This window comes from Schistocerca piceifrons, chromosome 1, assembly GCF_021461385.2.
Source record: "Schistocerca piceifrons isolate TAMUIC-IGC-003096 chromosome 1, iqSchPice1.1, whole genome shotgun sequence".
Classification (NCBI taxonomy): Eukaryota; Metazoa; Arthropoda; class Insecta; order Orthoptera; family Acrididae; genus Schistocerca; species Schistocerca piceifrons.
The window spans coordinates 423,207,829-423,231,375 of NC_060138.1; the positions used below are offsets into that span (position 1 = coordinate 423,207,829).

Sequence of the window (23,547 nt, forward strand, 5' to 3'; positions counted from 1 at the left end):
AACCGCGCGACCGCTGATGTTTTATTCATGCCATCGCAATTGTTCTACACTTTGGCTGTCCGCATCCGTACGCAGAGGTAGCGTTACCGCCTACCACGCAAGAGGCCTGGGTTTAATTCCGAGCAGGGGACTGGGTGTTGTGTTTTCGTCATCATTGACACGCAAGTCGCCGAAGTGGTGGCAACTGAAAAGACTTGCAATACGGCGGCCGAAACCCTAAGGATATACCATAGCAATTTTTTTTTTTTTACACTTTGGCTAAGAGTCGTCACAGTCTACACAAAGTCTTGACTATTATAAATTTTAGTGGTGTAGGATAAACAGCGGTTTAGCTATCTCTGACGTACTGTAATGGAAATGGCCGATAGGAGTATTTTTGGAAGTACAGGAAAATGATTTTTATGGTTCAGATTAATTGTATACACTCTAGACGTTTATTTATTAAAACAAGTACTCGGTACTTTATTGTCTTATACAAAACGTATAGATCACAGTCAGTGGAAACACTTTTGCTAATGTAGTGTTTGTTGAAATAAATTAAGACGGGTCTGTAAGTATTTTATTTGTTCTCAGTGCAGTTCAGTAAATATACATTAAATACAAAAATCTCAGAACAATATATGACGAAAAACATTTCTGCACAACTGAAACGAAATAAATGCTTAACAGGCAATCAACTTATTCTGTGGTGAAAATATGGAACTTCTTCGAGAAAGAATGAATCGTCCCTCTTGTGTTGTATAGTAATTTATTGAAAACTTTCTCGAGTGTCCATGGCACTTAGAAAAGAAAATAAAAGAAAAGAAAGAATGTGTGACACACGGTCATAAATTGTTGTCATTAACGAATCTGAATATGAGAGGAGGATAGAAGTGAACACTAAGAAAGTACAGCGAACGTAATGTTAACCTAAATAGTCCCGTTTCGTGTGGAGACATTCCTAACGAAACACTGTGAGCTAAAGGAAAAATGTTAAGGCCTCGTACTAGCTACGGCCTGCAGGCAGGGATGCAGAGGCCAGTGGGAGGTGGTGTGTTCAGTGCTTGGCGTGTCGGCGGGACCTGAGGAAGGAGAAGGCGCCGATGCCGGCGGCGAGCCCGAGCAGGGCGGCGGCCGTGGGCAGCGCGAACGCGGGCCTCAGAGCGCCGTGGCCGCCCGCCTGCCTGGCCGAGCGCCTCTCGCGCCGGCCCGCGGGTCCGCGCGCGGGCGGCGTCAGCTCGCAGCCCGCCTCGCGCACGAAGCGCGCCCACGTGCGCTCGTTGCTCAGCTCACGGTGGCGGATGCGGCTGGCGGCGCGCGGCCGCTGCTTGCCCGGCTCGTAGTGGCACAGCAGGCCCTTGCGCCGCGGCTTCGTCTCCGGCGGCACCGTGAACCCTTCCAGGATCGCCAGGTTGCCCTTGCCCACGTTCGCCCAGTTCCACATGTCGGCGATATAGCAGTCGCACTTCCACGGGTTGCCCGTGAGGCGCAGGGTCGAGAGGTTGGGGCTGTGGGCAAAAGTGCGCGGAGATATTTTGGACAAGTTGCAGTAACTCAAATCCAAAACTTCGAGGCTGGGTATGGTTTCCAGGAAGTCGGCCTTCAGTTCGCCGCCGCTGCGGGAGCCTAGCAAGTTACCTCGGAGGATGAGCGTCGTCAGGTTCGGTGTCGACACGAAGAGATCGCGCGGCAACTGAGTTATATTGCAGCGGCTGATGTCTAGGACTCGTAGCCCGGAGAACTGTCGGGGTAACAGAGGCTCTCCCTCCTCCACAATTAGTGGATTGCCAGCCAGTCGCAGTTCTTGCAGATTCGTGTAAGACTGGTCATTCGAAAACACTTGTGCGTCGGGCGGATGCTGCAAGCCGCAGTCGTTGAGCTCCAGTACCTCGAGTTTGGTCAAATTCTGGAAGAGGCCGTATTCCAAATCAGTAAGTGGATTGTTAGACAGGACTAGGCGCTTCAGATGCGTCATTTTGGAGAAAGTATTGGCCGAAATATGGGACAGATTACTGTTCGCCATGTTGAGCACCTCCAACGATTCGAGAGGTGAGAGAATCCCCGTAAAGGCGTCATTGAGAGGGTTGGAAGATATGTCCAGTTCGTGAAGCGAGGTTAAGTTGTCGAAAGTATTTTGTGGGAGCTGTGTGAGGCTACAATTACTGAGATAGAGACGTTGAAGTCTGGTCAGCGGCTCGAGCGCCTGTCCGAGTACTTCTGATGACAGGTGGTTCCCTGACAGCATTAGAGTACGCAGCTTCGTCGCGTTAGTAAACGGATTTTCGGCGAGCGGCCCGTGCAGATGACAATTCGTCAGATCTAGAGTGTCGAGGTAGAGTAAACTGTGTCCGAGTGTGGTTCCGACGTCCAGGTCGCGCAACTCGTTTTCCCCCAGTATAAGATTTCGTAAGTATGTGTTGTTGGCAAAGGCGTCTGCAGGCAAGTAAGTGATGGCGGAGCGCCGGAGGATGAGCGTTTCCAGCAGCCGCATCGGCCCCAGCACCAGCGTCCAGTCGACAAGCGTCAGGCGGTTGTAGGACATGTCCAGCGTCTTGAGGTGCGCAAGCTGGGCGAAGGCCGTGTCGGACAGGTGAGACAGGTTGCAGTTGCTGAGGTAGAGCGTCTCTAGCACAGTGAGAGGGTCCAGGATGCCAGGGAGCAGCGTGCCCAGCGGGTTGCCGGACAGGTCGAGGCGGCTCAGCGACGTCAGGTTTGTGAAGAACTGCGGCGACAGTCGAGTCAGGCCGCACTCGCTCAGGTCGAGCGTCATCAGCGTGCGTGACACCAGGAACGGAGAGTCCACCGGCTGCAGCCTGTTTCTACGCAGGTCCAATGTGATGAAGCCGGGACTGTCCCTGTTGGCAGAAGCATTGCAGTGTAATTAACTCTCGCAACTTCCTACGGCACTAAGTATGTTAACTGCAGTTAGTTGCGCTTAAATATGCTTTATACAACGTTATTACACAATCTTTGCGTTTTCAAGAAGGTGGATGAAATGGTACTGAGCACTATGGGACTTAACATCTATGGTCATCAGTCCCCTAGAACTTAGAACTACTTAAACCTAACTAACCTAAGGACATCACACACATCCATGCCCGAGGCAGGATTCGAACCAGCGACCGTAGCAGTCGCTCGGTTCCGGATTGAGCGCCTAGAACCGTCGGGCATGGGTGTGTGTGTGTGTCGTCCTTAGTGTAACTTAGATTAAGTTAGATTAACTAAAGTGTAAGCTTAGGGACCGATGACCTCAGCAGTTTGGTCCCATAAGACCTTACACAAATTTCCAATATTTAATGTACAGAGCATATGATGATTGATTAATTCTATATTTCAAATTTCAATGGTCTTGATGGAAATAAAATGCAATTACAACTAGAAGGTTACCAGCTGCGGGTAGCTAACAACCTTGCTCATATCTAAGGAAACAAACAGAAAAATTGCCTTACAGTTAATGTGAACACTTAACAATATTTTAAAAAATACACATTTTTTATAAAAGTGTTAGAACATTAAATAGAATCTTCTCTTTACTTGTTAAAAACATTCAAAAGCCTCGATCGCATAAATACTTCTTTATTTAAGACAACCGGTTTCGACAGGTCCTAAAAAATATTTTTGTTATGAAACGTTTTCATTTTACGCTGAACTTCAAGCCAAGTTGTCATTTGTATAAAAATCAGCAAAAAAGTCCATGTCCATATATTTGTTACATCGCAAAATCACAGTACACATTAGCACATCTCTTTAAAAAAGCTGGATATGACCCAAACAGTGAAAATCCACTTTAAACACCATATACGGTACAATTGACTCAGTTGACTGAGTCGGTTGTACCCTACGCGCGGATTAAAGTTGACTGGGTCGGTTGTACCTTATGTGCCGATTAAAGTTGACTGAGTCAGTTGTACCTTATACGCCGCAGAAAGTGGATTTTCGCTGCTTAGATCATGGCCAGCTTATGTAAACACATCTGCGACTGTGTCCTGTGTTTTTGTGACGTAGAAAACATCTGTGAGCGGCTGCACAAGGTGCTTTATGTTTTCAAATATGTTAGTTATGACAGACTCTTTATAATGTGCTGATTTTTATCCAAATGACGAAAACGTGTGAGGTCCAACGTAAAATAAAAACATTTTATAACAAAAAGATTTTTTAAAACGTGAATATGACATCAAGATTGTCAACAACAGTTGTCTTAATTAAAGAAGTATTTAGAAGAACTAGGCTTTTGAATGTTTTGCAAACATTAATAATAGGAAGAAACCTACCATTTCGCACTGTAAGCGGTACCTAAGTACAGCGTTAACCACAACAACATCTTTACTAAGTGTATGTTGTCAACATTAAAAGGCTGGTCAAAGTGTAACCATGATTTACCATTTATAACTGACAGGTGGTGCACAAGGACACAGAGTTACAAGTTTGAGAAACTAGAAGGACTAATGATATCAATACACTTTTCACTTATTGAGACAAATACAAATACGTACAGGTAACTAGTAACCACAACTTAGAAATGAAATTCACTGAAACTGTTTCAGAATTAAATAATATCACAATTTATCAGAGAGTAGCAATCAAAACAAAAGGTAAACCAAGAATTATAATTTTTATAATTGAAATAAATGTAAGGACAGTGCTTTAATATCAACATTGTTGTTAGTGCACGAGAAATCAGTCTAATCAAAAAGTCCGTAAATTCAACAAAGGTATTATAAAACCTAGGTATTCAACCTTGGTATTACAATTACGAACAACTTAAATTGAAAGGAACACGTAGAAAATGTTGTGGGGAAGGCTAACCAAAGACTGTGTTATGTTGGCAGGACACTTGGAAACCCGGCAGGTGTGGCCGAGCGGTTCTAGGCGCTTCAGTCTGGAACCGCGCGCCGGCTACGGTCGCAGGTTCGAATCCTGCCTCGGGCATGGATGTGTGTGTTGTCCTTAGGTTAGTTAGGTTTAAGTAGTTCTAAGTTCTAGGGGACTGATGACCTCAGCTGTTGAGTCCCATAGTGTTCAGAGCCATTTTTGAACACTTGGAAAATGTAACAGATCTACTAAGGTGACTGCCTACACTACGCTTGTCCGTCCTCTTTTAGAATACCGCTGCGCTGTGTGGGATCCTTACCAGATAGGACTGACTGAGTACATCGAAAACGTTCAAAAAAAGGCAACACGTTTTGTATTATTGCGAAATATGGGAGAGAGTGTCACAGAAATGATACAGGATTTGGGCTGGAGATCATTAAAAGACAGACTTTTTCGTTGCGACGGAATCTTCTTATGGAATTCCAATCGCCAACTTTCTCCTCTGAATGCGAAAATATGTTGTTGACACCGACCTACATAGGGAAAAACGATCACAACGATAAAATAAGGGAAATCAGAGCTCGTACGGAAAGATATAGGTGTTCGTTCTTTCCGTGCGCTATACGGGATTGGAATAATAGAGAATTGTGAAGGTGGTTCGATGAACCCTCTGCCCGGCACTTAAATGTGATTTGCAGAGTATCCATGCAGATGTAGCTGTAGTCTACAATGATCCTCGATTTCGGCACCACCCTCATGCATGCTACCGTTGTACAGCCGATATCGAAGCACGAGCACAGGAGCCATAGGGAAGACAGTGAGTCTGCGTTGGCAGTCTTCCGTGAAGAAGACATTCAAGAATTGAAGATTTAGAGTTTCCTGCCTACAAACACATGAATGATATTAAAATATTAAATTTGGACTATTTGAAGTAGGTCATCGAAAATACTAAAATAATAGTTCTGAACGAGCGTTGCGTATTGAGTATTTGTTCAGAAGAATTTTTGTTGTAACTATAAATTTCTATTTCTTCCAATAGATCGAACAGCCATTCCTTGGGTGTGGTGTGCGACACTTTCGTATTATGGTTAATACCTTGCAGCAACGAGAGTTCAATCAGAAGTATTATTTTAATATTTTCGATCACGTAGTGAAAATTTAGTGTTTTAAAATAATTAACGTGCCAACAGACAGGAAAGTCTAAATCTTGATTGGAAGACTGCCAACACAGACTCGCTGTCTTCCCCATGACCAACTGTGCTCGTTTGGCGTTTCACGACAATTTTAATTTTAATATTAGACTAAATCACTGACTTTATCAATTTTCGTTTACTCCAAACGTAGAAATTAGTATTGGTTAAAAACAGTCTTGGTTGCAATTTTAGTTTTTTATTTTTCAACGGCGTGTTTCGCCTTATTTAGGTATCTTCAGGATGTTGTTGTTCTTGCTGTCTTCAGTCCTGAGACTGGTTTGATGCAGCTCTCCATGCTAATCTAACCTGTGCAAGCTCCTTTATCTCCCAGTACCTACTGCAACCTACATCCTAGTGTATACATCTCTTGGTCTCCCTCTACGATTTTTACACTCCACGCTGCCCTCCAATGCTAAATTTGTGATCCCTTGATGCCTCAGGACATGTCCTACCAACCGATCCCTTCTTCTAGTCAAGTTGTGCCACAAACTTCTCTTCTCCTCAATCCTATTCAATGCCTCCTCATTAGTTATGTGATCTACCCATCTAATCGACAGCAATCTTATGTAGCACCACATTTCGAAAGCTTCTATTCTCTTCTTGTCTAAACTATTTATCGTCCATGTTTCACTTTCATACAAGGCTACACTCCATACTAATACTTTCAGAAACGACTTCCTGACACTTAAATCTCTACTCGATGTTAACAAATTTCTCTTCTTCAGAAACGCTTTCCTTGCCATTGCCAGTCTACATTTTATATCCTCTCTACTTCGACCATCATCAGTTATTTTGCTCCCCAAATAGCAAAACTCCTTTACTAATTTAAGTGTCTCATTTCCTAATCTAATTCCCTCAGCATCACCCGACTTAATTCGACTACATTCCATTATCCTCGTTTTGCTTTTGTTGATGTTCATCTTATATCCTCCTTTCAAGACACTGTCCATTCCATTCAACTGCTCTTCCAAGTCCTTTGCTGTCTCTGACAGAATTACAATGTCATCGGCGAACCTCAAAGTTTTCATCTCTTCTCCATATAATTTTAATACATACTCCGAATTTTTCTTTTGTTTCCTTTACTGCTTGCTCAATATACAGATTGAACAACATCGGGGAGAGGCTACAACCCTGTCTCACTCCCTTCCCAACCACTGCTTCCCTTTCATGTCCCTCGACTCTTATAACTGCCATCTGGTCTCTGTACAAATTGTAAATAGCCTTTCGCTCCCTGTATTTTACCCCTGCCACCTTTAGAATTTGAAAGGGAGTATTCCAGTCAACACTGTCAAACGCTTTCTCTAAGTCTACAAATGTTAGAAACGTAGGTTTGCCTTTCCTTAATCTTTCTTCTCAGATAAGTCGTAAGGTCAGTATTGCCTCACGAGTTCCAACATTTCTACGGAATCCAAACTGATCTTCCCCGAGGTCAGCTTCTACCAGTTTTTCCATTCGTCTGTAAATAATTCGTGTTAGTATTTTGCAGCTGTGACTTATTAAACCGATGGTACGGTAATTTTCACACCTTTCAACACCTGCTTTCTTTGGGATTGGAATTATTATATTCTTCTTGAAGTCTGAGGGTATTTCACCTGTCTCATTTATCTTGCTCACCAGATGGTAGAGTTTTGTCAGGTCTGGCTCTCCCAAGGCCATCAGTAGTTCCAATGGAATCTTGTCTACTCCCGGGGCCTTGTTTCGACTCAGGTCTTTCAGTGCTCTGTCAAACTCTTCACGCAGTATCGTATCTCCCCTTTCATCTTCATCTACATCCTCTTCCATTTCCATAATATTGTCCTCAAGTACATCGCCCTTGTATAGACCCTCTATATACTCCTTCCACCTTTCTGCTTTCCCCTCTTTGCTTAGAACTGGGTTTCCATCTGAGTTCTTGATATTCATACAAGTGGTCTCTTTAATTTTCCTGTAGGCTGTATCTATCTTACCCCTAGTGAGATAAGCCACTACATCCTTACATTTGGCCTCTAGCCATGCCTGCTTAGCCATTTTGCACTTCCTGTCGATCTCATTTTTGAGACGTTTGTATTCCTTTTTGCCTGCTTCATTTACTGCATTTTTATATTTTCTCCTTTCATCAATTAAGTTCAATATTTCATCTGTTACCCAAGGATTTCTACTAGCCCTAGTCTTTTTACCTACTTGATCCTCTGCTGCCTTCACTACTTCATCCCTCAGAGCTACTCATTCTTCTTCTACTGTATTTATTTCCCCCATTCCTGTCAATTGTTCCCTTATACTCTCCCTGAAACTCTGTACAACCTCTGGTTTAGTCAGTTTATCCAGGCACATCTCCTTAAATTCCCACCTTTTTGCAATTTCTTCAGTTTTAATCTACAGTTCATAACCAATAGATTGTGGTCAGAGTCCACATCTGCCCCTGGAAATGTCCTACAATTTAAACCTGGTTCCTAAATCTCTGTCCTACAATTATATAATCTATCTGATACCTTTTAGTATCTCCAGGATTCTTCCATGTATACAACCTTCTTTTATGATTCTTGAACCAAGTGTTAGCTATGATTAAGTTATGCTCTGTGTAAAATTCTAACAGACGGCTTCCTCTTTCATTTCTTACCCCCAAACCATATTCACCTACTATGTTTCCATCTCTCCCTTTTCCTACTCTCGAATTCCAGTCACTCATGACTATTAAATTTTCGTCTCCCTTCACTACCTGAATAATTTCTTTTATCTCATTATACATTTCTTCAATTTCTTCGTCATCTGCAGAGCTAGTTGGCATATAAACTTGTACTACTGTAGTAGGCATGGGGTTCGTGTCTATCTTGGCCACTATAATACGTTCACTATGCTGTTTGTAGTAGCTTACCCGCACTTCTATTTTTTTTATTCATTATTAAACCTACTCCTGCATTACCCCTATTTGATTTTGTATATATAACCTTGTATTCATCTGACCAGACGTCTTGTTCCTCCTGCCACCGAGCTTCACTAATTCCCACTATATCTAACTTTAACCTATCCATTTCCCTTTTTTAAATTTTCTAACCTACCTGCCCGATTAAGGGATCTGACATTCCATGCTCCGATCCGTAGAATGCCAGTTTTCTTTCTCCTGATAACGACGTGTTCTTGAGTAGTCCCCGCCCGGAGATCCGAATGGAGGACTATTTTACCTCCGGAATATTTTACCCAAGAGGACGCCATCGTCATTTAACCATACAGTAAAGCTGCATGCCCTCGGGAAAAATTACGGCTGTAGTTTCCCCTTGCTTTTAGCCATTCGGAGTACCAGCACAGCAAGGCCGTTTTGGTTAATGTTACAAGGCCAGATCAGTCGATCATCCAGACTGTTGCCCCTGTAACTACTGAAAAGGCTGCTGCCCCTCTTCAGGAACCACACGTTTGTCTCGCCTCTCAACAGATACCCCTCCGTTGTGATTGCACCTACGGTACGGCTATCTGTATTTGTTGAGGCACGCAAGCCTCCCCACCAATGGCAAGGTCCAAGGTTCATGGGTGGAGGTCTTCAGGATATCTACATAGAAAACAGAAAACAAATACATCTATTTAAGAATCGCGATCACGTTGTGTAGACTTGGATAACCTATAAGCCTGTATAAACAGATCAAATATTGAAAGAGCATATACCTTAATTTGGTATTTCTTAGAAGAATCTTTTAGTCAGTGTAGCCAAAGGGCATCGTCGAATATATCAGGCCAACATCGCCTTCGTTAAACTCAGTAAAAACTAGAAACATACAATAGTAAAATCATTACCATTTCTAGATGGACGCGAGAGACTCCAAGATCTGCATAACGCGTTCCCGTTCACAGGAGCGAGTAACAGAGTAAGATGGGGGATCAGGTAGTAGTAAGATGTATTTGTTCTCTGTTTTCTATGTAGATAACCTGAAGATGCCTAAATAAGGCGAAACGCATCGTTGAAAAATAAAACACTAAAATTGCAACCAAGACTGTTTTTAACTAATACTGTTAAGCACTGGTTTGCTGTATGCCACATATGGATTGGAAGATATAGAAATTACACGTCTTCGTTTACCATTTATTTTAGTAGCTTCCGACTGACAAATTATGTTCTTCATCCTGATATAACCTTTCTTAATTTCATATTTATGGTGGGATTACCAATTTCATGTACGTCTTTGTACTTGTCTCAGTAATTTTATGTTATCGTGATATCGGTAGTAGCTTCCGACTGACAAATTATGTTCTTCATCCTGATATAACCTTTCTTAATTTCATACTTATGTTGGGATTACCAATTTCATGTACGTCTTTGTACTTGTCTCAGTAATTTTATGTTATCGTGATATCGGTACTTTTTGGCTCTCGAAACTGTGACTGTGTGTCCTTGCGCGCCATCGGTCAGTTGCAACTGGCACACCACTGTGGTCGTGGCCAAGCACGCACACCAATTAATCGTCCACTGGTTTTATACGCTAACGGTTACGCCTTTAGCAGCCTTTGAGTATTGCCAAGTATTGCTGTTTGGCTTGCCTGTGTGACGCTATTACTGCGCCTAAATTGTATTGGTCGAGCGGCAATGGGAATTTAGTAGTATAGTATTAGGTTACCGATTATATACTGAAGCGTCAAAATTTTAGAAAACACAATAGAGATAACAGTGAAACATTCTACAGCTATAACGATGACGCCTTAAAAATGGGATAAGAATGGCTATACTGACCCATTTGATGAATAGCAGAAATGGAAGCTCCAATAAACTGCAAAACAGGTAGTTCACAGACTAAACTACGAGAAACCCATAATGACGTAAAATGAATTAAAGGAATAAAAGATTTCTCTGTTATACAGAGAAATGCCAAGCATACTGGCATTTGTTTCCAGAGCAGTAAATCACATTTCCATTGTAATTTAATACATCATCCGTTACCCAGAAAAGAATGAGATGATGTTGCCTTATCACGCAGAGATGAAAGCTTCCGGGTTAGGAAATGATTTGATGTTACTTCGACGATCACAACAAGTGATTAATATCATTTGCGATCAGCATTGAAGATAAATAATTCAACAGTTTCATTGTAACAATTTAGATGTTGGAGCATTACTGACTTAATAAGTGGATGCTTTAACATGCTACAGCGCCCACAAAATTACTAGTGTCGCAGAGAGTTTCGAAATATACTCCACAGGACAGTGTACAGTGCATACTGGAGATTACTTTGCATTTATTTGTCATTCTTTGCCATATTACACTCGCATGTGGAGAAAAGGAGAAACTGTTGTATATGTGCCACTTAAGGGACCTAATCTCTCATATACAATTCTCACCATCCCTACGAAAGGTTGTAACGCCGGAAATGCATATACTCCTATTTCCATCTATTGTACTATTATTTTTTTTCCTTGTTTTGTTACCTCAAGATATGACATTTCTGTCTCTTTATATATTGTAATTGTTTTACTGTTTGTATATATATATATTTATGCACTCATGTCGATGTATAATTGGTTTGTTTCGTAAATATTATTTGTATTTTTACGCTGGGTCTTGCCTAGGGAAAACTGCTATCGAACGATTACGTCGATAGGTCGTGTGACGAATCAAAGTGTGTAGGATCTTTGGTAGTGTTAACTCTGCCGCGTGGAGCGCGGGCAGAACAGTGAGAGTCTGGCGGGAGTAGCGAGTGGAGCAGGTGTCGTGTGACGCTCCCGCGAGTTGCCGCGCTTTCGGGGTTTGGCAGCAAGTAATTGCGCTCGACTCGCGATGATAGTTTCTGACATGGTGTCGCGGACGGGAAGCATTAGCTGGCGCACATCAAGAGCCCGTTTCGCCTGGTGACCGTGTCGAGAAGAAGGCGCGCCAACATCCAGCTTCTGCAACAGCGACGGCCGACAATGAGTGACTGTCGCCACCTCCTCGATCGACGGCTTCAAACCTTCAATCAACCAACAAGGAAGACTAAAAGCACGTAAAGTTTCAGAACTGTATGGCAGACCTCAGCTTTTCAAATTGTTCCATTTGCCTCGCAAAATTACAGCAACTTAGCATGAACCTTTGTTGCTCATTGTCCCAATTGCATTGCCAAGCAGGGTCCCTTCCTTTTCCGAAATGAACCCGAGTGTCGTTGAAATTCAAACGCCAGCATTAAAATAATATGATTAGATTTCACTGCTTTAATTTCAAAGTTCAGTAGCTGGCTACAATATTTAGGTTACACGAGCACAAATTAAGAGTGCGAGTTTTGTTAGCATATTTTAGCTTACCTGTGACTGCAGCTCAGCTTGGTACGTACTAAATTTTACTATTGTTAATTGTTCAGAATCATTTAATTCAAGTTCAAAGTTAAATCTCTTGTTTCTAAATTGCGTAGAGTCAAGTTGCTTTTGAAATGATTGTTGAGGTAGTCCAAGACTAACCGTATTTTACTGGATTTCGATGTGCTTCAGAAAGAAAGCTTCTTATTAATTTCATTCACTAAATTAACTTTCAGTTTTCTGGTTTTATTAATTCTTCTGCTAAATTAAGTCAGAGTGTAGCGAAATTTATTACTTCTGACAAACTTTCAGTTTTCACACTACACGTGTCAACCTTCAGTTGCCACGCTTCTAGTGCTAATTATATGTGTAATAACCTTACTTTTTCAGTTACTATAGTAATTGTCCTTAGGACTGGCGACCGTGATTTCCTCCAAATCTCAAATATCTAATTACCGCTAGTTAATTGTTAACGTAACGGCCGCACATTTACTTTCTTTATTAACTTTATCCCTTTTCAAAATTAATTTCCACCAGTTTCATTTGCATTTTTCCTTTCATTTTAGATGTAACCCTTTCCTCCCTCTTTACCGATAGATTAACTTCGGTGACGATTGCTTTTCCCAAATTTCCATTAGGTACACGCGGTTTAATTTTTCACTGTCATTAAGGTCGATAAGTGAGGGGGGGAGGTTACACGTGGCGACCGTGACAGGACAATCTTCGGTTTTGAGGTTGTTCTGGACACGAATTTGGCATTGTGCAAATCTCGTAACAAAGTACTGGTTACGTACAGGCCGTTACGTCAGCGAGAATAAGTAGTGGGAGTAATCCTAATTACATTTGAGATTTGTCATTTATATTGAAAATTATTAAAATGAGTGAAGGCAACAATTACCAAAATTTGGTAGACTTGGATACGGAACAATCGGTCGAACAGTGGGAAACGCCCACGGCGGTTCCCATTGTTCAGGGGCAGGCGGATAGCATGAAAGACGCGACCGCCGAAACGCAACAAAGAGCAGAAATGGAATTCCAAACTTTAGAAAATGTTTCGGAATCGGAAGCGAAAATCAAATCTGTACCCCTTGATGATGAATACGGGGGAACATGTATAGAGGAACCAGCTACGGAAGTAAAACCGGTAGTTTCCGGGAATTTAACTGATTTATTGAACGTTTTGATTAACGAAATCAAGAGTCAATCGGTCAAGCAAGAAGCTCAGTCTGAAAAATTTGAACGGATGCTAGACAATCAGAACAAAGCTATTAACGTTGTTAACAACAATGTTGGAGTTGTTAACACAAAAGTTGATAAAATCAAAGAAGATATTGTTGTAATTAATACCGAAATCGGTAATCTTAAACAGGAAATGATAGGCGTTCAGGCGGAAATTGCGAGCATAAATACTCGTTTTAATTCTGAAATTAGCAGAATCGAGAAAAGTGTAGGAGAATCAGTTGCTCCGATCATCGAGAATAAGGTGACGGAACAAATTCAATTAGTGAAAAAAGAGGATCAAAAGAAGGTGGAAACTTTAAAGGCTTTAGTATCCGAAGTAGATACCAAAGTGACGAAGCAGGCTAACACCTGCGAAGAGAAAAAGAGGGAAGTGGAAACGCTTGCGACAACCACTTGCCAAGTGATTACGAGGGTGTCGGAATTAGAAAGGAAACTTGACGAAAAACAGAGCTATGTGCCAATCTGTGCACATAGTTCGGAGTTGTTGACGAAAGAGGAGCGGTTCGACCCCTTGAAAAAAGGCGGTATACACCCGACGGATTTCATTAAAAATTGTGAAAGAGTTTTACCCAGATCATGGACTGATGAGAGAAAAATTAATGCGATTATTGATGTGTTGGCTGGTGATGCCAAGCGTTGGGGCTTAAACCTCAACATTACGAACCTGACTTTTGACGAATTTAAAAATTTGTTTCTGGCTGAATACTGGTCAGAGCAAAAACAGCAAAGTGTCTGGCGCGAATTTGTCGTATCGAGGCCTTTCGATGCGAATTCGCGCGGTTCGATGAAGGAGTTTTGTGAGGGCTGGATCCGCAAGTTGGAATATTTGCGTGACCGCCGCTCGGAATCCGAAATAGTCTGGGAACTCTACAAGAAGCTTCCAGATGATACAAAACGATACGTAGGAAGCAATTACAGGACAATCAATGATTTCCTGGAAAGAGTGGAGGACGAGGACAATTGGCGCAATAATCGCGACAGTGGCAGAGGCCGTGGTAACAACAACGGGTACCACAGCAACCACAACAACGATAACCACGGGAATAATGCATACCGCAACCATGGCAGCAATAACAATAATGGTTCGGACCGTAATAACAATCGGTACAATGCAAATAATAACAGGAATGACGGAAACCAGTATCATACTAACGTGATACGGGCTTCACAGAATAGTAATAACGCCAGAGGGTGTGATCAGCCGCCTCAGCAGCATCCGGGGAGCGTATCTGCTGGGACGAGACAGGGAAACCATTAGCCGCGCCGGTGAGGGGCCGACCGGGCGTGGAGAAATTTTGGCGGCCCAATAGCAGGAGAAAACCCAGGTGTCGTCGGTACGAAAATTCCGTGTGGAATAATCAACGGCGGGAGAGTGTGCCAGTGTTAAGAGAAAGGAGTGCGCCCACAAGTAGTAGATCAGCTGTATACACGGCAGTAGAAGGTACATTCACTGTCAGTGAGAACAATTTAAGTAGTGTTCCGGAAATCGATTATAAGGTGCCAGCTGTAATACCCACAGCGGAACTGGAGATTGAGTTTAAGAATGATTCGCAATTGTTGAGAGAAGATCAGATGTCGGATAAAACGTCCGTCATCGAGCGAGGGGATGCAGAGAGGGATGAGGTCTGGTTAAGGCAGTTCGGTCGCTTATACGACGAACTAAGAGATTATAGGGGTCTGTATGGGAGAAGTGTTTATGGGGAGCGCGTGCAGTATTTGCCGCGTCTCGTCCCACAGGAAGATAGTATTTGTGAAGTGATTGAAAGTTCTGGCCCTAACCGGCAGACTTTACCAGAAATAGTTGATGTTAATGGGGAGCACGAGCAAGATTCGTCGTGTTTCGTCCCGAAGGAGTTAGATGTTGAAGGAGTAACGGAAAGTTCTGGCCCTAACCGGCAGACTTTACCGAAAGTTATAGTGGTAGAAGTAGCTGACCCATCCGACGCAAACCTCCAGTTTAAACATTGCGAGAGTATTAAGGGGAAAGATTACGAAAATTTTAGTGATAGCCGGACACAATTGGTAGAAAAGCACATAGATTTCAGCGTGTATGAGGTTAGAGCTGACGTTATGCGGTCAGACGGTAGCAGTGTGGGTTGCGCAGATCCAGAGGAAGTAATTTCAGATGCGACTGGGCACATTCCTCCAGGTAGATTGGCAGATGAGATCAATCTGATTAAAGAGGAATCAACGAAGGTGACAATTAGTGAATCGATAGCAAAGCAACACTCACTAGTTGACGAGTTACAGGAAAAGGTTTCGGTATTGGAGGCGAAGCTACAGACTAAGCCTCAGGACAGACGTGTTGAAATTAAAACTGTATGTGAACAGAGGCTGAAAAAGCCGCCAGATAAACCGGATTTGGGATCAAAGCCGGATGGTTTTTTCTGGAATGACCTGGATATAGACGAGGATTTACTGTGGGAAAATAAAGAAACCGTCGAGGACAAGTGTAGACAGATAGTAGTGTCTGTTAATATGCACGACCTACAACTAAACGTGTTGATTGACACCGGTGCAGAATTGAGTGCTGTATCTGGGAAAATATTTGAGTTACTGAAAGATAGACCTGGCATCGTAGTTATGCCAGTAACAGGAGTGAAAATTATCGGTGCTACTGGGAAGGCCAGTAAACCGGTCACAAAACAGATTTTTGTCCACTTCGAGATATGTGGGGCAAGATTTGAACAAGAGTTTGTCGTCGTGCCAGACTTGACTACGGAAGTAATTATCGGGTTAGATTGGCTATTAAAGTACCGTGCAGTGATTAATTGCGAAAGCAAAACTTTGACATGTACGTCACAAGATAAAACAATAGTAGTTAGTTTTGACGAGGCAGGAGACGGTGTGCATAGGCAATACCAGCCTATACACATTGTTAACTGGCCGGATGACATTGACGTAGGAATGGGTTTGAACTGCCGTAACATGAGGAATTTCGGCATTGACAAAAGTGTAGAAAGTGAATTGGAAGAGATAATCAAATTCCCTCCACGGATTAACATTAGTATTGGTGTGAAAAAAGATCGTTTGCGAGAAGTAATGAAGCTAAAAGCCGATGCTCGCACACGTCGTCATGACGCTAAAGTGCGTTTTGCTAAGTTTGCAATCGGAGACTTAGTACTTGTAATAGCTCATGAGAAATCGAGCGAGATAGACCATGAAATCTCTAATTTTAAGTTTGTTTATAATGGACCATATAAAGTCATTGGTATACCTCACACAAATGCTTGCGGAATATTGTAGACTTGAAATTGTACCAACCTAGGATCGATTAATACCACACAATTGGTAATTTATACAGTATGTAAAATAGAGTGTAAGATTTAACGATTTGCTAGATTGCCATGCTTTTGACTGACCAAGAGGACATTAAAGAAGTTGTAATTAATAAGTAATTAATTTTGACTAAATGATTTAAGAGAGAGTGATTATTTATCAATTGAAAAATCCAAGCTGCTAATTTAAGTTTTCAGCTGAGTCACAGTAGATTAAGCAACGTAAATATGATTTTGTAACTAGCTGTAAGATTTCATGAATATGTGTTTTACTAGTCATTGCCGATGTACTTAGACGCTGTTTTAAGTTTCAGGCTAGTACATGCGTGTGATGATGGACAGTGTTGAGTTATCCACTGTGATAGTATTAAGGGACTCCTTGAGATTACTCGGGAGTGAGTTTTTCCTAAAGAATTCAGTGAAACGGACGTTCTGGAAACGCCGTCACAAGGGCGAGTGAGATCAAGCGTGCCGCACACGCGGGCGCAACAATACTGGCGAGGCGAGCCGCTGTCGGCTCTTGTGCCGCTGTTGGCTCTTGTGCCGCTGTCGGCATTCTTTGTACTTGCGAGTACGAAAGGCGGAATAGTTTTTCTTCCCGGACAGCTGATGTGAAAGAATTCTGCTGTCAATATTTATGTTTTTTTTCGATCTACTGAATATTATTTTCTTGTTTAGCGTTAAGTGGAAGCTCATGACGAGATATTAATTATGAAAAGGTTATGTAAAAATGTGTATTCTATGTAATTAATTATTAATTTGCGTATTTTGATCTACCTGTTTTTATGACCATGTACTCTGATTAATTTTGCAAATAGTATTCCATTTCTCATAGTGTTACGAATTTTAATGATTTTGGAATAGCTGAACCATTTTCTATATCTTCTATGAATTTTAATATGTTGTCAACCTGTTTTATTTTGTGCAAGATGACAGAGTGGAATAAGATTAGGAGTGTCCCCACTCAATTATTATGGTCTAAAAATTGATTTATGATTAATTAGACGAATGCTAAATTTTGTTGATGTTTTGAGCATATGCATTTCCGCTGTTTCTTTTTTGGGACATTTTCTGAGTCTGTTTACGTTACACGAACATCCTCAGACAATGTGGGGCACGTGTAACGCCGGAAATGCATATACTCCTATTTCCATCTATTGTACTATTATTTTTTTTCCTTGTTTTGTTACCTCAAGATATGACATTTCTGTCTCTTTATATATTGTAATTGTTTTACTGTTTGTATATATATATATATTTATGCACTCATGTCGATGTATAATTGGTTTGTTTCGTAAATATTATTTGTATTTTTACGCTGGGTCTTGCCTAGGGAAAACTGCTATCGAACGATTACGTCGATAGGTCGTGTGACGAATCAAAGTGTGTAGGATCTTTGGTAGTGTTAACTCTGCCGCGTGGAGCGCGGGCAGAACAGTGAGAGTCTGGCGGGAGTAGCGAGTGGAGCAGGTGTCGTGTGACGCTCCCGCGAGTTGCCGCGCTTTCGGGGTTTGGCAGCAAGTAATTGCGCTCGACTCGCGATGATAGTTTCTGACATGGTGTCGCGGACGGGAAGCATTAGCTGGCGCACATCAAGAGCCCGTTTCGCCTGGTGACCGTGTCGAGAAGAAGGCGCGCCAACATCCAGCTTCTGCAACAGCGACGGCCGACAATGAGTGACTGTCGCCACCTCCTCGATCGACGGCTTCAAACCTTCAATCAACCAACAAGGAAGACTAAAAGCACGTAAAGTTTCAGAACTGTATGGCAGACCTCAGCTTTTCAAATTGTTCCATTTGCCTCGCAAAATTACAGCAACTTAGCATGAACCTTTGTTGCTCATTGTCCCAATTGCATTGCCAAGCAGGGTCCCTTCCTTTTCCGAAATGAACCCGAGTGTCGTTGAAATTCAAACGCCAGCATTAAAATAATATGATTAGATTTCACTGCTTTAATTTCAAAGTTCAGTAGCTGGCTACAATATTTAGGTTACACGAGCACAAATTAAGAGTGCGAGTTTTGTTAGCATATTTTAGCTTACCTGTGACTGCAGCTCAGCTTGGTACGTACTAAATTTTACTATTGTTAATTGTTCAGAATCATTTAATTCAAGTTCAAAGTTAAATCTCTTGTTTCTAAATTGCGTAGAGTCAAGTTGATTTTGAAATGATTGTTGAGGTAGTCCAAGACTAACCGTATTTTACTGGATTTCGATGTGCTTCAGAAAGAAAGCTTCTTATTAATTTCATTCACTAAATTAACTTTCAGTTTTCTGGTTTTATTAATTCTTCTGCTAAATTAAGTCAGAGTGTAGCGAAATTTATTACTTCTGACAAACTTTCAGTTTTCACACTACACGTGTCAACCTTCAGTTGCCACGCTTCTAGTGCTAATTATATGTGTAATAACCTTACTTTTTCAGTTACTATAGTAATTGTCCTTAGGACTGGCGACCGTGATTTCCTCCAAATCTCAAATATCTAATTACCGCTAGCTAATTGTTAACGTAACGGCCGCACATTTACTTTCTTTATTAACTTTATCCCTTTTCAAAATTAATTTCCACCAGTTTCATTTGCATTTTTCCTTTCATTTTAGATGTAACCCTTTCCTCCCTCTTTACCGATAGATTAACTTCGGTGACGATTGCTTTTCCCAAATTTCCATTAGGTACACGCGGTTTAATTTTTCACTGTCATTAAGGTCGATAAGTGAGGGGGGGAGGTTACACGTGGCGACCGTGACAGGACAATCTTCGGTTTTGAGGTTGTTCTGGACACGAATTTGGCATTGTGCAAATCTCGTAACAAAGTACTGGTTACGTACAGGCCGTTACGTCAGCGAGAATAAGTAGTGGGAGTAATCCTAATTACATTTGAGATTTGTCATTTATATTGAAAATTATTAAAATGAGTGAAGGCAACAATTACCAAAATTTGGTAGACTTGGATACGGAACAATCGGTCGAACAGTGGGAAACGCGCACGGCGGTTCCCATTGTTCAGGGGCAGGCGGATAGCATGAAAGACGCGACCGCCGAAACGCAACAAAGAGCAGAAATGGAATTCCAAACTTTAGAAAATGTTTCGGAATCGGAAGCGAAAATCAAATCTGTACCCCTTGATGATGAATACGGGGGAACATGTATAGAGGAACCAGCTACGGAAGTAAAACCGGTAGTTTCCGGGAATTTAACTGATTTATTGAACGTTTTGATTAACGAAATCAAGAGTCAATCGGTCAAGCAAGAAGCTCAGTCTGAAAAATTTGAACGGATGCTAGACAATCAGAACAAAGCTATTAACGTTGTTAACAACAATGTTGGAGTTGTTAACACAAAAGTTGATAAAATCAAAGAAGATATTGTTGTAATTAATACCGAAATCGGTAATCTTAAACAGGAAATGATAGGCGTTCAGGCGGAAATTGCGAGCATAAATACTCGTTTTAATTCTGAAATTAGCAGAATCGAGAAAAGTGTAGGAGAATCAGTTGCTCCGATCATCGAGAATAAGGTGACGGAACAAATTCAATTAGTGAAAAAAGAGGATCAAAAGAAGGTGGAAACTTTAAAGGCTTTAGTATCCGAAGTAGATACCAAAGTGACGAAGCAGGCTAACACCTGCGAAGAGAAAAAGAGGGAAGTGGAAACGCTTGCGACAACCACTTGCCAAGTGATTACGAGGGTGTCGGAATTAGAAAGGAAACTTGACGAAAAACAGAGCTATGTGCCAATCTGTGCACATAGTTCGGAGTTGTTGACGAAAGAGGAGCGGTTCGACCCCTTGAAAAAAGGCGGTATACACCCGACGGATTTCATTAAAAATTGTGAAAGAGTTTTACCCAGATCATGGACTGATGAGAGAAAAATTAATGCGATTATTGATGTGTTGGCTGGTGATGCCAAGCGTTGGGGCTTAAACCTCAACATTACGAACCTGACTTGACGAATTTAAAAATTTGTTTCTGGCTGAATACTGGTCAGAGCAAAAACAGCAAAGTGTCTGGCGCGAATTTGTCGTATCGAGGCCTTTCGATGCGAATTCGCGCGGTTCGATGAAGGAGTTTTGTGAGGGCTGGATCCGCAAGTTGGAATATTTGCGTGACCGCCGCTCGGAATCCGAAATAGTCTGGGAACTCTACAAGAAGCTTCCAGATGATACAAAACGATACGTAGGAAGCAATTACAGGACAATCAATGATTTCCTGGAAAGAGTGGAGGACGAGGACAATTGGCGCAATAATCGCGACAGTGGCAGAGGCCGTGGTAACAACAACGGGTACCACAGCAACCACAACAACGATAACCACGGGAATAATGCATACCGCAACCATGGCAGCAATAACAATAATGGTTCGGACCGTAATAACAATCGGTACAATGCAAATAATAACAGGAATGACGGAAACCAGTATCATACTAACGTGATACGGGCTTCACAGAATAGTAATAACGCCAGAGGGTGTGATCAGCCGCCTCAGCAGCATCCGGGGAGCGTATCTGCTGGGACGAGACAGGGAAACCATTAGCCGCGCCGGTGAGGGGCCGACCGGGCGTGGAGAAATTTTGGCGGCCCAATAGCAGGAGAAAACCCAGGTGTCGTCGGTACGAAAATTCCGTGTGGAATAATCAACGGCGGGAGAGTGTGCCAGTGTTAAGAGAAAGGAGTGCGCCCACAAGTAGTAGATCAGCTGTATACACGGCAGTAGAAGGTACATTCACTGTCAGTGAGAACAATTTAAGTAGTGTTCCGGAAATCGATTATAAGGTGCCAGCTGTAATACCCACAGCGGAACTGGAGATTGAGTTTAAGAATGATTCGCAATTGTTGAGAGAAGATCAGATGTCGGATAAAACGTCCGTCATCGAGCGAGGGGATGCAGAGAGGGATGAGGTCTGGTTAAGGCAGTTCGGTCGCTTATACGACGAACTAAGAGATTATAGGGGTCTGTATGGGAGAAGTGTTTATGGGGAGCGCGTGCAGTATTTGCCGCGTCTCGTCCCACAGGAAGATAGTATTTGTGAAGTGATTGAAAGTTCTGGCCCTAACCGGCAGACTTTACCAGAAATAGTTGATGTTAATGGGGAGCACGAGCAAGATTCGTCGTGTTTCGTCCCGAAGGAGTTAGATGTTGAAGGAGTAACGGAAAGTTCTGGCCCTAACCGGCAGACTTTACCGAAAGTTATAGTGGTAGAAGTAGCCGACCCATCCGACGCAAACCTCCAGTTTAAACATTGCGAGAGTATTAAGGGGAAAGATTACGAAAATTTTAGTGATAGCCGGACACAATTGGTAGAAAAGCACATAGATTTCAGCGTGTATGAGGTTAGAGCTGACGTTATGCGGTCAGACGGTAGCAGTGTGGGTTGCGCAGATCCAAAGGAAGTAATTTCAGGTGCGACTGGGCACATTCCTCCAGGTAGATTGGCAGATGAGATCAATCTGATTAAAGAGGAATCAACGAAGGTGACAATTAGTGAATCGATAGCAAAGCAACACTCACTAGTTGACGAGTTACAGGAAAAGGTTTCGGTATTGGAGGCGAAGCTACAGACTAAGCCTCAGGACAGACGTGTTGAAATTAAAACTGTATGTGAACAGAGGCTGAAAAAGCCGCCAGATAAACCGGATTTGGGATCAAAGCCGGATGGTTTTTTCTGGAATGACCTGGATATAGACGAGGATTTACTGTGGGAAAATAAAGAAACCGTCGAGGACAAGTGTAGACAGATAGTAGTGTCTGTTAATATGCACGACCTACAACTAAACGTGTTGATTGACACCGGTGCAGAATTGAGTGCTGTATCTGGGAAAATATTTGAGTTACTGAAAGATAGACCTGGCATCGTAGTTATGCCAGTAACAGGAGTGAAAATTATCGGTGCTACTGGGAAGGCCAGTAAACCGGTCACAAAACAGATTTTTGTCCACTTCGAGATATGTGGGGCAAGATTTGAACAAGAGTTTGTCGTCGTGCCAGACTTGACTACGGAAGTAATTATCGGGTTAGATTGGCTATTAAAGTACCGTGCAGTGATTAATTGCGAAAGCAAAACTTTGACATGTACGTCACAAGATAAAACAATAGTAGTTAGTTTTGACGAGGCAGGAGACGGTGTGCATAGGCAATACCAGCCTATACACATTGTTAACTGGCCGGATGACATTGACGTAGGAATGGGTTTGAACTGCCGTAACATGAGGAATTTCGGCATTGACAAAAGTGTAGAAAGTGAATTGGAAGAGATAATCAAATTCCCTCCACGGATTAACATTAGTATTGGTGTGAAAAAAGATCGTTTGCGAGAAGTAATGAAGCTAAAAGCCGATGCTCGCACACGTCGTCATGACGCTAAAGTGCGTTTTGCTAAGTTTGCAATCGGAGACTTAGTACTTGTAATAGCTCATGAGAAATCGAGCGAGATAGACCATGAAATCTCTAATTTTAAGTTTGTTTATAATGGACCATATAAAGTCATTGGTATACCTCACACAAATGCTTGCGGAATATTGTAGACTTGAAATTGTACCAACCTAGGATCGATTAATACCACACAATTGGTAATTTATACAGTATGTAAAATAGAGTGTAAGATTTAACGATTTGCTAGATTGCCATGCTTTTGACTGACCAAGAGGACATTAAAGAAGTTGTAATTAATAAGTAATTAATTTTGACTAAATGATTTAAGAGAGAGTGATTATTTATCAATTGAAAAATCCAAGCTGCTAATTTAAGTTTTCAGCTGAGTCACAGTAGATTAAGCAACGTAAATATGATTTTGTAACTAGCTGTAAGATTTCATGAATATGTGT

At 42.0% G+C, this 23,547-nt stretch overlaps 1 protein-coding gene across 4 annotated transcripts in view; it reads right to left on the minus strand.

The window, feature by feature from the left end:
• Positions 1–420: 420 nt before the first annotated feature.
• The window catches only part of LOC124782952 (leucine-rich repeat-containing protein 15-like), a 143,336-nt gene continuing 120,209 nt past the window's right edge, over positions 421–23,547 (minus strand). For all 4 annotated transcript variants that reach the window (XM_047253987.1, XM_047253984.1, XM_047253985.1 and 1 more), the window contains exon 3: positions 421–2,834. In XM_047253987.1, the coding sequence (XP_047109943.1) occupies positions 1,037–2,834 (1,798 nt within the window). In that variant the 3' untranslated portion in view covers positions 421–1,036. The remainder of the gene's footprint in view (positions 2,835–23,547) is intronic.